We start from the raw sequence: 16,532 nt of genomic DNA on the forward strand, positions 1-16,532 counted from the left end.
GTGGGAGAAGTGAGTATTACAATGTTTTAAAGACATTTGGACAAATACGTGGATAGAATAGTTTTAGAAGTATATGGCACAAATGCAGTCAAATGGGTCTAGCTCGGATATATATCTTGGTCAGAATAGACAAGTTGGCCAAGGGTCCTATTTCTTTGCTGCTTAATTCTTTAGCTCCATGAACAAGCTTAGCGACCACGGAAGTTTCATGGCGGCCTAAATAGTTCAAAAGTTTATTAGAAGTTAAAAGTAGTATATATTAATTTAGAAATGAGAAGAGACTGCTAACAAATACAGTCCCAATAACTGAGATGTAATTTAGTTGAGATTTTATTTTGGGAGAACAGAATAATTCCTTTTTATAGTATAATTTATTTGTTACCTCATCTAGATATGTCTTTTTAAATATAAAAATAAAGCAAGCTCTTTAAAATGGCTCAGTCTACAGTAATGCTGCAACTCTTAACTGCCTAATCCCGTTTACTCCCCTCATTAAAGCTCCTCAAACCACAACTACTACAAGACTAGTAATTGTATTATTAGTTGTGATTGTATTTAATATATTGACCTTTGTTTAAAAAGATATGAGTTATATTCCTCTCAAATAAGATTTTGATGTGCTTCAGCTTCCTAATCTACTAATTGTGGCAAAATATTTTCCTAAAAAATCCTTGTGCTTAATTCTATCTTTTTACATTTCAAAGTTAATTTGCTGGTTGTTTGAATATTTTATTTCTACAGGCCTTTTCACTCTTCTTCTGGCTGCTATGTTCCCTAGCAACAGTGGAGACAGATTTACATTATCCAAATTATTAGCAGTAATTTTAAGGTATGTATTGACTTATTAATAAAATGTTAACCTTATCATTTTTATTCAATTACACGCATCAATTGTATTTGTTGCCTTTTACACATTGAACATATTTCTCCAATTTTTCGTCTCTGTAGGACTAATCTGCAATCTAAAATTAACAATATTTGCTTTTGCTTTTTTAGCATTGGTGGTGTTACACTTGTAAGTCTGTCAAGTAATGAGACAGGGGGAAAAGGCACCATAGGTAAAGGATTTTACTTCTTTTGTAACACTGTTGAAAAAAGTAATAACCAATTTGTAGTTTTGTTTAACTTCACATACTGATTTTTTGTTATTTTGTTTATAGCATAGCCATTGCAAAATATAGTGCAAGATAATTAATCCAGCATATACAATTATTGACACACAAAATAAATTCCAATATTTATGATGCATTTTTTCTAAAACTTTAGTGATAGAGTTTGCATGATAATGTGAATTATATAATTCTTTTAATGTAATAAATGTTCCCTTCATTGATGTGACGCAGTTAAGGCTTCTAATTCAAAACTCTGGGTAATATATAGATTATTTAGCCATACTTATCTTGGAAAATACATTTACTTCATTAGTAGAATTTATTTTCATTAAACATTCCATACATTTCAATTAAACTTCTGGCTCACTTTAGACAGACAGTTGGACTCACTTTCAAGGACTCTTCATTCTCCTGTTCTCAATATTTATTTACTTTTTTTTTGTTATTTCTTTGTATTTACTATGAATGCCCGCAAGGGAATGAATCTTAGTGCTGTGTATGGTGATACATATACTTTGATAATAAGTTTACTTTGAATTATTAACCAATTTCAGTTGAAGAATTTTAAAAGAATGATTGAAGGAGAGGTTTGGCTTGCATGATGATTCATGACTATAGGAGCTCAGCAAATAGTGTTTATTAAAAACTCCTTGAAAATCAGCAAGGCAGGCTTTATCAGAACAAGCTATTTCCCACTGCTAGTTTTGTGTTAATGCTGTATATTTGTTCAAGCCATTTATTATTGGTCACTTTCATTGCAGAAGTCCCATCTCATGCAACCTTAATATACCTTCACTACTTAATATTTACCTAAATAACTGAGACTTAGGAATTGTGGCAGAGAACTCTAGTCATTTTTCTGGCTGCTGGGAAGACATTTTGTTCTTTTACAAGCTCATTGAATTCTAATAATTTGTGAATGTGCCTTGCATTCATATGTAAAACCATTTAAAATCTAAAATTGGAGTTAATTTCAACATCAGGTTCTTGATTAGACTCAGTGGTTATCGGAGAAAGCAGGAGAATGGGGTTGAGAGGGATGATAAATCAGCCATGATGGAATGGTGGAGCAGACTCAAGCCAAGTGGCCTAATTCTGTTCCTGTGTCTTGTGATTTTATAGAATATGGGATAATTGGCCTTGAATAGCTGAGGCATAGAATATACGTTTGTAAAAGGAGTTATCTCATGCTAGATCTGCATAAAAGGTTAGCTTGGCTACAACTTGAAGACTGTACAATTCTAATCCCCACTGTGCAAATATAACTTGATAACAGTAGTGAGGATATGGAGACAATATATAATGAAAAGTATAGTTGTCAGGAGACACGGTCAAGGTTGAGCATGGTTAATTCTGGATCAAAGGAGACTGAAGAGATACTTTAATTGGAAAGTGAGGAAAATCAGATAGTGGAAATTGAAATAAAAACCAAGAGTGCTGGTAATACTCAGCAGATCAGTCTGATGGAAACGGGGTTAATGGTTAATTTTGATGACCTTTCACCACAACTGCAAACAGTTAAAAATTAAACATATTGGTTATCTGGAAGAGGGGTTGAGAACATTAAGGGAAAGTCTGTGATTTGGTGTGGGCCAGGAGAAGCTGATTGGCACAAGTGAGGGTGTTGCCAACTGAAAGAGAGTGATGCAGGCCTTTTAGTGGCAACTCCTCTTTTTGAAGGAGATATAGAAAATAAAGAAGGCAGGAAAAAATGTGAAAAGTAATAAAGCTAAAACCGTGGAATTCAAACTGGGGAAATGAAACACTGCCAATGTTAGGAAATTAAATAAATACTTTTTCACCCAAAGGTCAGTGTGGGTTTGAAACTCTCTGTGCCTTTCAAAGATAGCTGTTGAATACTTGAAGCCATACCTATACCTATTCCATTTGGGTACTGAAAGCTTGGAGGCACGAATGGATACACTGTAACCTAAACAAACTATCTTTTGCGCTTTAAATTTGTGTGATTGTATGAAGATTCTCCTGCATCTGTTCACTACCTGTTCCTGGCTCGATATAATTTTTCTTAAAGCGTAGTCTGTGGTATTGTACACAGCTGTTCTGATGTAGCCAAACTTTCCTTTTTTATTATATAACTGGTTCCTTAAGGTTGTTCCAGCTGGGGTGGTAGTGAGGATAAGCTCCCACTACCTGTTAATGCTCCCAATGACGTGTGTCTCAAATAGTCACAACAAGAGCAGCTCCTGTGGGGCTTAGCTACTAGGTTTCTACTTTGAGGAGGAGGGACAAAGGTGGGTTAAAACTAGTCACTTTGGGCAGATGGAGCTTGTTCACTGCGGTTGGCAGCTCATCTAGGAGAAGGAAAACTATGATCTCACATCTCCACTGTCTTTCAGCTTTCCCCACTCACGGGGAAGGCTTTGGGGGTATACCCTGAGGAAAAATCTGGAGCTGGAAACCCTAAGGCAGTCCTATGTTGAGTTCAATGCAGACTGGCAACTGCTGTGCTGCCACTGATGCCGAATAGTATCAGTCTCTGCCGTTCCTTTAGCTTCATCAGATGCATGGAGAGGGGAGCCTGCTGCACGGGCAACAGCTTGCTCCCCATATCTGACTATCTTGGCTTACATATCATGTAGATAACTATGACACAACATCCAAGTTAATCCCGACCAGCGGAGTTCCTCAGTATTGTATCCCTCCAAATATAGAGTATGATGGAAGTTTTTTAATCCACAATGTATGACTTTACATCTTGAGATACATATGTGACACCTTTGTCCACTCTTTTAATCTAATAATGTCCTTTGAGAAGGTAGGTGATTGGAATAGGCTACCAAGGTAATAGTGGAGGTAGTCAGTTTGTTGGAGTTTGAGACTTTTAGATTGACATATTATTGATATTATTGATACACAGGAGGAAAGCATCGACATCAAGATTGGTACAATACCACAGGCCGAATGACATGTCCATTGCTGTACTGTTCTGAGTTAATATAATTTGTTCTTCTGTGTATACTGTTTACCACGCCCCTAATCATTGTCCACTATACAATCTCATATTCTTGGCTGCTTGTATTATTTAATAAAGTGAATTTTCAAACACCATTACCAGCCAATCTTTCTAATGTGAATATATAACCCATCTTCCTAACAAGTTTCTATTCAGCTCAATAATTTGCTCTCATTTCCATTTGCTTGAATTGTGGCTAACAATCTCTTATGCAGAACCTTACTGAATCCATAAAAATTTAAAAAAGACTGCAGATGCCGAAAATCTGAAATAAAAACAGAAAATTCTGGAAATGCCATTCAGATGGAAGTTAATGTTTCAGATTCATAATCCTTATCAGTGAGATGACAAGGACTGGTTTAAGTTGCAGAAAGAATAGGGGATAGATGAATAGGTTTCATTTTGAGACCTTTAATTGGAGTCCTCCATTCATTGTCTTCATTTTCCTAGTTCCAATGAAGGTCCTTTGACCTGAAATATCAACTCTGTTTTTCATTCCATAAGTGCTCTCTAACCTTCATACCAAATTCCTTCTGGAAACCCATCTAAAGTAGATGAATTAACAATGCAATAGAGGTGCCCTAATCTTTAAAAAAAATTGTGTTTTTGTTATAATCATTTCAATTTTCTCTATATCTTACATACAGAATCCCTATGATGAAGATTAATCTAACAAGTCTGTAGCTTTCCCTCCTACTTTCTAATGGCTATCAATCACACCCACATATTCTCATTTTGTGATTTGTGTTCGGAATATTTAAAGTATCACTGTAAGCATGTTTAATGACAGAAATCAAGCCCCCTTGGAAAAAGTGCTGGCTGATAAGTTACCAATCATTATTGTTTGAATAGTCAGTCTATTATGATATATGTGCAGAATGTTCCTAGTTGATGAGAAAATATCAGATGTGCTCTGAGCTTATAGATGTTGTGCTATGTAAATATAGAGTATTGTGTAGCAATTTAAAATGAAAATTAAAAATTCAAACCTCACAATAGCTTTTGTTTTGTTAGTAAGAGACTACTAGACAGGTATATAGAGGAATTTAAGGTGGGGAGTTATATGGGAGGCAGGGTTTGAGGGTCGGCTTTACTCTCTGTATAGCCTGAACGGATACTGCATTTTAAGACCAAATAGAAAAAAATATTGAAGTGTCTCAACAAAATTAACTAATTCTTTCACCATCCAAATTTGTACTTGCTGTCATAGTTATTAAAGGTTTTGGAAGAAAGTATTATTGCATAAACTATGAATCTGGCACTGAGTGAAATCATACAAATTAATTAAGTTCTATCCCATTTAATCCTGCTTTTCACCTTTTGCTTCATAACCTTGTGTATCACGGTACTTCAAATGCATTTGAGTTTTTGTAAGATGTCATTTCTTTTGTCATTCTGCTGGAGTATAGAAGAATAAGCGGGAATCTCATTGAAACCTATTAAATATTGAAAGGTTTGGATAGAGCAAATGTCCGTTTAGAACGGAAATGAGAAAATATTGCTTTAGCCAGAGGGTGTTGAATTCATCATGAAGTTTATTGCCACAGATGGTTGTGCAGGCCAAGTCATTGGGTATATTTAAGGCAGCAGTTAATAGGTTCTTGATTAGTCATGGCATTGAAGCTTACAGAGAGAAGGCAGGATTGTGAGGATGAGAGGGATGATGGATGGATACATGTTAAATGGTAGGGCATTGAGGAATGCAGTAGAACAGAGTGATCTAGGAATAATGGTGCATAGTTCCCTCAAGGTGGAATCTCATGTGGATAGGGTGGTGAAGAAAGCTTTTGGTATGCTGGCCTTTATAAAGGCCATTGAGTATAGGAGGTGGGATGTAATGTTAAAATTGTACAAGGCATTGGTAAGGCCAAATTTGGAGTATTGTGTACAGTTCTGGTCACCGAATTATAGGAAAGATGTCAACAAAATAGAGAGAGTACAGAGAAGATTTACTAGAATGTTACCTGGGTTTCAGCACCTAAGTTACAGGGAAAGATTGAACAAGTCAGGTCTTTATTCTTTGGAGCGTAGAAGGTTGAGGGGGGACTTGATAGAGGTATTTAAAATTATGAGGGCGATAGATAGAGTTGACGTGGATAGGCTTTTTTCCATCGAGAGTAGGGGAGATTCAAACAAGAGGACATGAGTTGAGAGTTAGGGGGCAAAAGTTTAAGGTAACACGAGGTGGAATTTCTTTACTCAGAGAGTGGTAGCTGTGTAGAACGAGCTTCCAGTAGAAGTGGTAGAGGCAGGTTCGATATTGTCATTTAAAATAAAATTGGATAGGTATATGAACAGGAAAGGAATGGAGGGTTATGGGCTGAGTGCGGGTCAGTGGGATTAGGTGAGAGTAAGAGTTCGGCACGGACTAGAAGGGCCGAGATGGCCTGTTTCCGTGCTGTAATTGTTATATGGATCAGCTATGATGGAATGGCGGAGCAGACTGGATCGGTTGAATAGCCTATGTTTAATAGCCTTATGTTTTTTAGAGAATAAACTACAGGTCCCAAGTACTCTCTGGATGAAAAATATGTTCAAATTTCTTCCGGTCCTTCCACAAGTCTAAATTCCCTTATTATTGGCTTTGCTGGTAAAGAAATTGTTCTTTTCTATGTCTAGTAATTGAGCAGAATTACATATCTGCAGACTCTAACTGAATTGCAAGTGCACCATGTCATACCATGATTAAAATAAACATTTATAAAGGACTGAGGTACTGAATAGTCCTTTACATTTGTTAGTGACTTTTAGCTCTGTACCATCACTTTTCAAGATTATAATGACTGTCCAAATGCCATCATTATCTCCAGCTTGTCCTCCTTCACTTCCAAAGTTTTTGATGTGCTATCCTATCTTTCTTAGGTCATTGCACTTCATACTTTATTCAGTTTGGTTTCTACTTCACTCAGCGCTTCAAGGCTGCAGAATTAACATAGGCTTCTTGTGAATGATCATAGGCAGTTTCACGTCAGAAACTTCTTTTACAATTAACAGGTGATGTAGGATGTTTGACATGCTGAGTGACCATTTATTTGTAAGAGCATCCTTATCTTTGCTCTTATAAGGTTCAAATCGCAGTAAAGTTTAGCTGAAAAGGATTCAAGCTTCCCTTCCAGACAAGAGAATGCTTTTCCATAAATGCCCATGAGAATACAAGTAAATAGTTAGAGAAAGCAACTCACCAGACCTTTCTGAAGGGAAACAGGAAATGGGCAATAATTGCTAGCTTTATAACTGATGACAATGACAACACACATCTAACTACTCCCTACACCTCCCAATCATTTACCTCAGCAATACTAATGGACTGAGTCAGATATGTGCCCAAGCAGAAACTCAGAGAATATCTTTAATATATACTGTATTAACATGTTGGCAGCAAAATATTACTTTAAAGACTTATGCATGTGTCTCACTTACAGTCGGTCCTTCTTATCTGCGAGGGATTGGTTCTGGGACCCCTTGCGGATACCAAAAAACGCAGATGCTCAAGTCCCTTATTCAACCTGTCTCAATGCAGTGGATCTTAGGACCCAGCGGAACCCCAGACCTTATTTAACCTGTCTCAGTGCGGTGGACATTAGGACCCAGCATCGGACCTCTGAATCCGCAGTGTTTCTATTCACGAAAATAATCACGATCACGATTGAAAATAAAGTGGAAACAATAAAGCGATCAGAAAAAGGTGAAACGCCATCGGTCATTGTAAAAGCGTTAGGTTACATCAGTCAACGATTGGAACAATTTTAAAGGATAAAGTGAGAAAGGCCCTGCCCCAATCAAAGCTACAATTATTATTGAGCAACGCAGTGGTTTAATTATTGGGTTTTGGGTTTTTGATCCTCCACATCAACCCGTCATGGATGGAGAACGCGCTCAAAAGCGGTCTGTCACTGGCTCCTGAGCCCGGCGCTGAAGCATACGTTCTTAAGTGTTTTATATGCATAGAAAGGTAAAATATATACTATATACTAAGATAAACACTTGACTAACTGATGCTAAATAATATTGGATGTACCTATTCCGACTTATTTAGTAAGATAACTTCTGATTTTTTCGATCCCGATCCACAATAGCCCACGCACATCCTCCCGTATACTTTAAATCATCCCTAGAATGCTTATAATACCTAATACAATGTAAATACGATGTAAAATAGTTGTTATACTGCATTGTTTAGGGAATAATGACAAGAAAAAAAAGTCTGTACATGCTTGAACAACAAGTGCTGGATGAGCACTGCCGGGTTTTCTGGATGCACGGTTGGTTGAATTTGTGGATAAGGAGTGCCGTCTGTACTTAGTTTAAAGACATATTGTTTATCTGATATTCAGCATCAAATTTTTGCCTTAAGTTTGTGTTAATTGATTGCATTTAATATATATGTGAAAAGATTTTGATTGGAAAACTTTGTAGAATTGTAGAAACTTTGGACATAAACTTTCCTCTGGAGGAAGTTCAACAGAAATGCAGCAATCTGTTTGTAAAAATAATGTCTTTAGAATATTTTACGAAGTTCTTTTTGTCAGTGTCAAGAAGCTGCAGACGTTTGTAAAGGAAGAGTTGCAGTTTTGAGGACTCTTAGCTGTGAAACCTGGTTAACTGATTTCTGGAATTTCAGAATTATCAGTTTAAAACTGAAAACCCCATGCTTGATATTCATAGTAATTTTGAATTTCAAGAGCTAATTTGTTTACAATTGTAAACAAATGTCATTGTGACAGCAAAGTAAATGTAATGCTTTCTTCCCAGTAACAAACATGAGAAAATCTGCAGATGCTGGAAATCTGGAGGAACTCAGCAGGACAGGCAGCATCTATGGAAATGAATAAACAGCCAATGCTTCAGGCTGAGACCTTTCATGAGGACTAAAAAGGAAGGGGGAAGATGTCAGAATAAAAAGGCGGGGGAGGAGGAAAGGGGCTAGCTGGAAGGTGATAGGTGAAGTCAGGTGGGTGGGAAAGGTCAAGGGCTGGAGAAGAAAGAATCTGTTAGGACAGAAGTGTGGACCATAGGAGAAAGGGACCCGACCCAGGGGGAAGTAAAAGGTTAGAGTGGTGAATAGAGGGGGTAGGGGGAATTTGGGTTACCAGAAGGAGAAATCGATGTTCATATCATCAGGTTGGTGGGTACCCAGACAGAATATAAGGTATTTTTCCTTCACCCCAAGGCCTCCATTTTGGCACAAGAGGAGGCTAAGGATTGACACATCAGAATGGGCATCAGAATTAAACTGTTTGGCCACTGGGAAGTCCCGCTTGTGGTGGATGGTGCGAAGGTTCTCATCGAACCTGTCCTACAACTTAGAATGGGTCTCACCAATGTTGAGAATACCGCATTGGGAGCACTGAACACAATAGACAGCCCCAGCAAATTCACAGGTGAAGTGTTGCCTCAATTGGAAAGATTGCTTGGGCCCTGGATGGAGGTGTGGGAGCAGGGGAATGGGCGAAGTGTAGCCACTTACAGGGATAAGTGTTTGGAGGGAGATTAGTACAGAGGGACAAATGGACAAGGGAATTACCAAGGGAATGATATCTGCAGAAAGTGGAGGGAAGGGGAGGTAGAGATTTGTTTAGTGGTAGGATCCATTTGAAGATGGTAGAAGTTGCGGAGGATAATATGTTGGATGTGGAGGCCAACAGGGTGGTGGGTAAGGATGAGGGACTCTATCACCTTTAAGGCGGTGGGAAGGTGGGGTAAGCAAGGATGTATGGAAAATGGAGGAGATGTGGCTGAGGACAGCATCAATAGTAGAGGGAGAGTAACTCTATTCTGTAAAGAAGGAGGCCATCTCTGATGTCCTGGAATGGAAAGCCATGTCCTGGGAACAGATGCAGTAGAGGCAAATAAACTGATTAAGGGGAATAGTGTTTTACAGGAGATAGGGTGGGAAGAGATATAGTTAAGAGAACCATGGAAATCAGTAGGTTTGTAAAAAAATAAAATAATAATAAATGTTACTTGACAGTTTGTCCCCAGAGATGGAGACAGAGAGATTGAGAAAGGACAGTGATGTGTCAGAGATGGATCATGTGGATTTAAGGGCCATGGCTACCGCTCAGGTTTGGAAAAAATGGGAGGAGCCAAAGGAAAATTTGCTCCAGGGTGATGACCACTTCTGCCATATGGAGGAGGGTGGTGGTGGTGGGGAACTGGTTGGGTCTTTTGTCAGGCAAGTGGCGGAGAGCTTTGAGGTCTTCCTGATGTGGGATGGAAGTGTCCAGGTACTGAAGATCTATGGTGAAGGTGAGGTGGTCAGGGTCAGGGAATTGAAAGTCACTGAGGGAACTGAGGGCACGAGAAGTGTCGTGGATGTAGGTGGGAAGGGACTAAGCCAAGGGGATGGAATGGAATTGAGATATGAAGACACAAGTTCAGTAGGGCAGGAGCAGGCAGAGACAATAGGCCTACCTGGACATCCAGTTTGTGGATCTTGGGTAGGACGCAGAAGCAAGCAGTGCAGGGTAAGCAGACCATGAGAGAACTTTTCATTAACATATACTTGTTTAAATGTGCTGTCACTTAGGCCATCTATATCTATAACCAGAATCTTAAAAGTAACAGAGGGGAAACTAGAGTAAGACTTTCTATCTAATTTACTAATGTTAAACATTAATCTACCACCTGAAATGCTGTTACAGTGGACTGTTTTCATGATTATAGGGGGAAAATGAGATTAACATGAAAACTAACTAATCCTGAGCTCTCTGATCTATAAGCTATTTCAATTCCATTTCAATTCTGTTTACAAATTTCTACTCTTGGTGGATGGTTTTTCAAGATTTAACAAATGTAGGAGTGAGGGCATCTGATTTTGTAGGTTGTCAAGTTCTGCAAGTTTGTCTTGGAATTGTGGAAATGTTGAAACAGCTAATGGTCAGGCTAATCATTCAGTTGAAAATGAATTTTTGGTTCTATGTCTTGAACAACTGTGACACAAATTGCAAATTAATGAAAACAAAAGTAAGTTGAATGAAAGTTCCCTTGGTTACTCACTGCACTTTGAATGTGTCTTATTGACCTCACATAATAATATGTGTATGAGTCATTAGCAGTAGATCTTTGGTGAAAACCCAATTGGAAAGATGAAGTGTGGAAACTAACTTGTATTTCTGTCAACATAACCATAATCTTTTGAATAATATCTTCACCAATATTCAAAGCCAAAACAACTTGGAGGTCTCACTTAGAACTTAGTGACTACACATTTGCTCTAAGCTGACAACTAGAGCAGGAAGACTATTAAGTCCCTCAAGTATTTTCATTGAGATCATGGCTAATCTTTGATCTAGCTCCATATGTTGGCTTCTGTACTTAACTTACTAATAGATTTTTTTAAAGAGTCACTTCAGTTTTTAAATGAACAAATGACCAGGCATAAATTTCCAGATCAGTGATCAAAATTTCTGTTTTCCATTGTGCATGGGATTGATTCCTGTCTTTATTTCTGATTGGGTTAGGAGCCTTTACCTCTTGATCCTAGACTTTCCATCCAACAGAAGTAGTTTGCCTCCAACTGCCCATTGGCAGTCATTAATATTTGATAATAAAGTGTATTACCTTGATTTTTAAATTTCCATGAGATAAATTCTAGCTTGTTTAAGCAGTCATAATTTATTACATAAAAACCAAATTCCTTTTGATAAATCAATACTGAACTAATTTCCAGAAAATAATACCCTTCCACAATGTATGGGGCTCAAGTTTGCTCAAAGTGCTCTGGATGGGGGCCTCGGATGTATGACAGTCAGATTTTCTCAAGTGCTCTGGATGTGGTCTACCTAGAACTTCACATGACTCCAGCAAAGTTTTTCTACATTCGTATACTAATCCTTAGTTTCGAACGTTTCTCCACTTATACAACTCTGCTGATGCCTCTTTAATTCATATGTTTTGGTTTTTGCCCTAAAATTGAAAAGTTTTGGCAGGAAGTATTCCATACCTTCTCACAACTTTTTAGGGTCCAATTTGACCCAAATCCCCTTACTGCCTTGTTTGGTATTATTGCAAATGAAGACATAACTTTAAATACTCATAACCTACAGGTTTTAGTTTTTACCTCTCTTTTAGCAAGGAGAGCAATCTTGCTTGAATGGAAGGAGTCTACTCCTCCTACACATCTTCAATGGCTACGTGATATTATGTCTTATTTAAATTTAGAGAAGATCCACTGCTCAGTCTTAAATTCGAAACAATCTTTTTATGATATCTGGGGACCTTTCCTAAATTACTTTTCCAATTTATAAAGTTTAACAGTGCACAGACTTTTATGTATATTTCTATCTTCCCTTCTTAAGCGAATATGTTTTTTTTCCTAATTATCCATTATCATCCATCAGTTTTTTTCTTTGGTAGTTTAAAAATATTAAAATTAATTATTTTTAAAAATCCTTAGAAAAAGTCAGCATTCTGCTAGTCACTTTGATTACATTTCTCACCTTGACTATTTAATTATCTCCCAGCCTAAATGTCTTAGTTCTTCCTATAGAATCAGAATCATAACAGAAATATGCTGTTATACAACAGCAGTGCATTGCAATACATAATAAAAACTATACATTACAGTAAGTATATACCGTATATGTAAAGTATTGAGATAGTGTCCATGGGTTAAATGTCCATTCAGAAATCTGATGGTAGCAATGAGAAGAGGACATGTCCTAGTTAACATACTGTTAGTTTGGGACCCCTTCCAAAGCGTTCAGATCTTTTCTGCTAAAGCTGTGCTGAGTCTTCAAAGCCAAAATAAGTCAATGAACAAGAAACACCAATTATTTTACTGCTCTAAGTGTAAAACTGGGTATTTAAATCACTTGCAACACTCATCTATTGTCTATTTGTTTTTGCCCTCCCTCTAATCTATATTTTCTCATCGTTCACTACAAAAGAGGTGCTTACTCCACCATAAATTTTATTCTTGCATCTTGCTATAAAATCCACTTTGTTTAGAGAGTTTTCTTGATTTGTTTTGATTCTTTAACAGTATAACTAAAATTAGATAAGCTATCTCCTACACCTTGATTTGTTGTGTTGAATATGCCGCCATTTTCATTTTTACTTGTGTGTAGAAAAGAACTCTCACCTCTCAATCTTTTGCAAATAATCAACTTGCACTGATGGTAAAATAATCAAGCCAAAGCTGTTATAATCAAATCAGACATACAAAACTGCAATTAGGTTAATTAAACAAGCTGCATTTTATGAGCTATAAAAATACTTTGTGTACATCATTTTGAAACTTGTAAGTTATCTAATCAGGACTTATTTGAACACTGATGGAGAATATTGAAATTATCTGATTTGTTCTCAGAATTATTTTGCTCTAAACAGCTGGTGAAAGTGTTTTTGCCACAGCTAATGTCAGTTACTGAAAGTGTTAGACTTGTTAGATAATACTTCCAAGTTTTATCTATTTACAAATTAATGTGATTGAAATATGTTTATATTAATTATTAATGTTATGAGTGGCAGTTTGGAGATGCATCTCTACCAAAGGAGTGTAAGGAGCTCTTTCCCTCCGCTAGCCTGCAGGTCACCATTGGGCAAGGTGTAGCACCTGCTTAACCCCCCAGTCAGAGCGACGAGAAGCTGTGGGAGCAGGTGATAGATGGTTGTATGAGCAGCTGGTGCATATCACAAGACCTGGTTATGTGACTACTGATGCCAGGCAGACAATCTCTGAAGAGTATTGATGGCTGGGATCACCCATCTTGTAAAGACACTGCTCGGAAGAAGGCAATGGCAGATCACTTCTGCAGAATAAAATTGCCAAGAATAATCGTGGTCATGGATAAAGAAAGGAATGGGAGCAGCATTGTGGGCAGAGTTGTTGTCCCCAGAAGTAGTGATCCATCACAGGTTAGGAATGGATGGAAGACCATGAACACCCACGTCATACAACATAACACATAATGGTGGTGACTAATTACACGTCTCATACAATTGTATATGGGCAGACAGGGTTAGAATGTGAGAGATAATTGAACCCTGTGGTAACTGGCAGCCACTAAAAACGAAATTGCTTGTCAGCTCATTGAAATGTAACTCCAAACATTCTGTGTAATCTTTTCTGTCATGCAGTGTCCCATTCACGTCTAACCCTTCTGTTTTGAATAAACTCTTCTCAGGCTTCCAGCCGGGTACAATTAATTACCAACATTTCGATGATAGACTCTGCCATCTTCATCAGGAATCATGTCTAGTCCGATAGTATTTATATTCCTGTAGTCCATCCTTCCTGATTGGGTAGTCTTCATCCACTCAGGTTTCTGCTCTCCCACTTTGTTTACAATCGAAGTCCAGTTCTTACTTAGAGCGAGACCTTTGACTTTGTTAAAATTCTTTTCCTCTGGTTTTATTTCAAAGGTTTCCTTTACCAGGCAGTCCCAAAAGCCATTGGCGCAGCACAGTAGTCTTGCGCCAAAGAAGTCAATCCTATGGGTATTGCGAATGTAATGTTATGCTGCCAGCAATTTTTCTGGGTCACCCAAATGGAAAATCCAGGAAATCTAACAATGAGGAGGAACCTGTCTTCCCTATATTACCATGGTTTCTGGAAGGATCCTAAATAATCACCGGATTAATACCATTATGCAAATCAAAGGGGATCTGGGTCTCAGGTCAGCTCATGCTGCCAGGACTCCCTGTGCATGCGGAGTGGTGCATGTCAGCCAAGTGGGACTCACAGTCGAAACCCAAATCAATGAGCATAGGTGTATACTATTAGGGTTACCCAGAGAAATGGCGGTGGCAGAATATTGTATTCACAATGGCCGTAGGATTCATGGCTAACCCAGTTCTTTCAGACCTGCAGGGCCCCATTCATGCCTAACCCAGACCTTTCAGACGTGCAGGGTCCCATTCGTGCCTAGCTCAGTCCTTTCGGACATGCAATGTCCCATTCATGCCTAACACAGTCGTTTCAGACGTGCAGTGCCCTGTTCATGCCTATCACTGTCCTTTTGGTCATACAGTGTCCCACTCATGCTTGCTGCTTCCCAGTTTTAAGATCATGCTTGTCATCAGATTTTCTGTCTTTTTTTGTGTTTAATGGCACAAAGTATATTTGCACTTCCAAGATGGCATCTTTTTGAAATTATTAATCACATCATGGCTACATCATTGTTCTTTGCAATCTTAATTCACAATTGCAATATCTTTTTGGTGTGCAATGACTACCAGTAGTTTCAACTTATGTTATACTTTAGCGTCATAAATTTCCAAATCACTTGTACATTTCTGCACTGCTTGGAATGCTCAGTGATATAGTAGAAACTATTTAATGTTTTAAATTTTCAAGGTTAAGATAGCTCACCTAGATACAGTATTACTGAATTTGTATGCTAGTGCATCAGAACTGTTCTCTTGCTAATCAAGAAATGATTGGCACTAATTGTATGATTTCATCATGAATATGCCAAAATATGATTAGACCAACTATAAATTAAGCCTGTAACTACTTGATTGTAATCAGCTATGAAACTTAATTTCTGCAGTAGATGCTTCATCAGAGAATCCTCCTTTTTTACATGTTGTTTCTGTTTTTTTGCCCTTTTTTATGAATGTAGGTTGATACTGAATAATATTTAGCCTTGTTGACTCAGGTTATTTGAAGCTGCAGTCTGCGTTTCAACAGAATGCCTAAAGCTTGAATATTTTATGTTTGTAGTGTGCTTGTAAAAGCACTGATCAATAAATTCAGTGTGGTAATGACCTGGATATACAGAATTAGGTGACTTCACTTAACTTTAGCAATACTTTGCATGGAGGAGCTGCCTCCTCAAGATGTTGGTCCATAATAATACCACCTTGCAATAGTATTTGTCACATTTCTAACAACATGGTTCTTCTTTCCTTAATGCCCACATGACAGCAAGGTGGGATATAACTTCAACCATCCTAGGAGAGTGTATTGCATCCCTAGGTAAGTTTGCAGGATCAGTTAAACACTATCATTATCTCAAGGCAAAAGATTAATAAAATATGGAGTTTCTCCATGACTCAAAAGATACACAACTCCAGAGCTCTTCAGACCTGTTTCCTGTTCTGCCTAAATATTATTTGGTGTTCCTCATCATCTGTGCTAATGCAACGTAGGATGTGTTTTAGGACTTGCTGACTCTGTATGGCGCCTGCTAATGCGGGTCAGAGAATATCCAACCTTTTAAATTGGTCAGATCAACTGACCTATTCATACCTGCTTCTAATGCTGGAGGTCAGATTATATAAGGTGAAAGTACAACAATAAGACACACAGAGTCATACAATGATAGAGCACTACAGCACAGAACCAGGCTCTTCAGCCATTCTAGTCCGTGCCAACTTTTATTCCCTAGTCCCATTGATCTGCATCTGGATAATAGCTGCCCCCTGCCCACCCCATTCATGTACATGTCCAAACTTCTCTTAAATGCTGAAATTGAATCTGCATCCACCACTTGCCC

At 37.9% G+C, this 16,532-nt stretch overlaps 1 protein-coding gene across 6 annotated transcripts in view; it reads left to right on the top strand.

Moving 5' to 3' along the window:
* The window catches only part of LOC140728603 (solute carrier family 35 member F5-like), a 177,998-nt gene that overhangs the window by 83,910 nt on the left and 77,556 nt on the right, over positions 1–16,532 (top strand). For 3 of the 6 annotated variants that reach the window (XM_073047589.1, XM_073047585.1, XM_073047588.1), the window contains exons 8-10: positions 742–829; positions 997–1,058; positions 15,962–16,012. In XM_073047589.1, the coding sequence (XP_072903690.1) occupies positions 742–829; positions 997–1,058; positions 15,962–16,012 (201 nt within the window). The remainder of the gene's footprint in view (positions 1–741; positions 830–996; positions 1,059–15,961; positions 16,013–16,532) is intronic. The other 3 variants (XM_073047586.1, XM_073047587.1, XM_073047591.1) reach the window with 1 other exon arrangement.

The sequence above is a fragment of the Hemitrygon akajei genome, chromosome 5, assembly GCF_048418815.1.
Source record: "Hemitrygon akajei chromosome 5, sHemAka1.3, whole genome shotgun sequence".
Classification (NCBI taxonomy): domain Eukaryota; kingdom Metazoa; phylum Chordata; class Chondrichthyes; order Myliobatiformes; family Dasyatidae; genus Hemitrygon; species Hemitrygon akajei.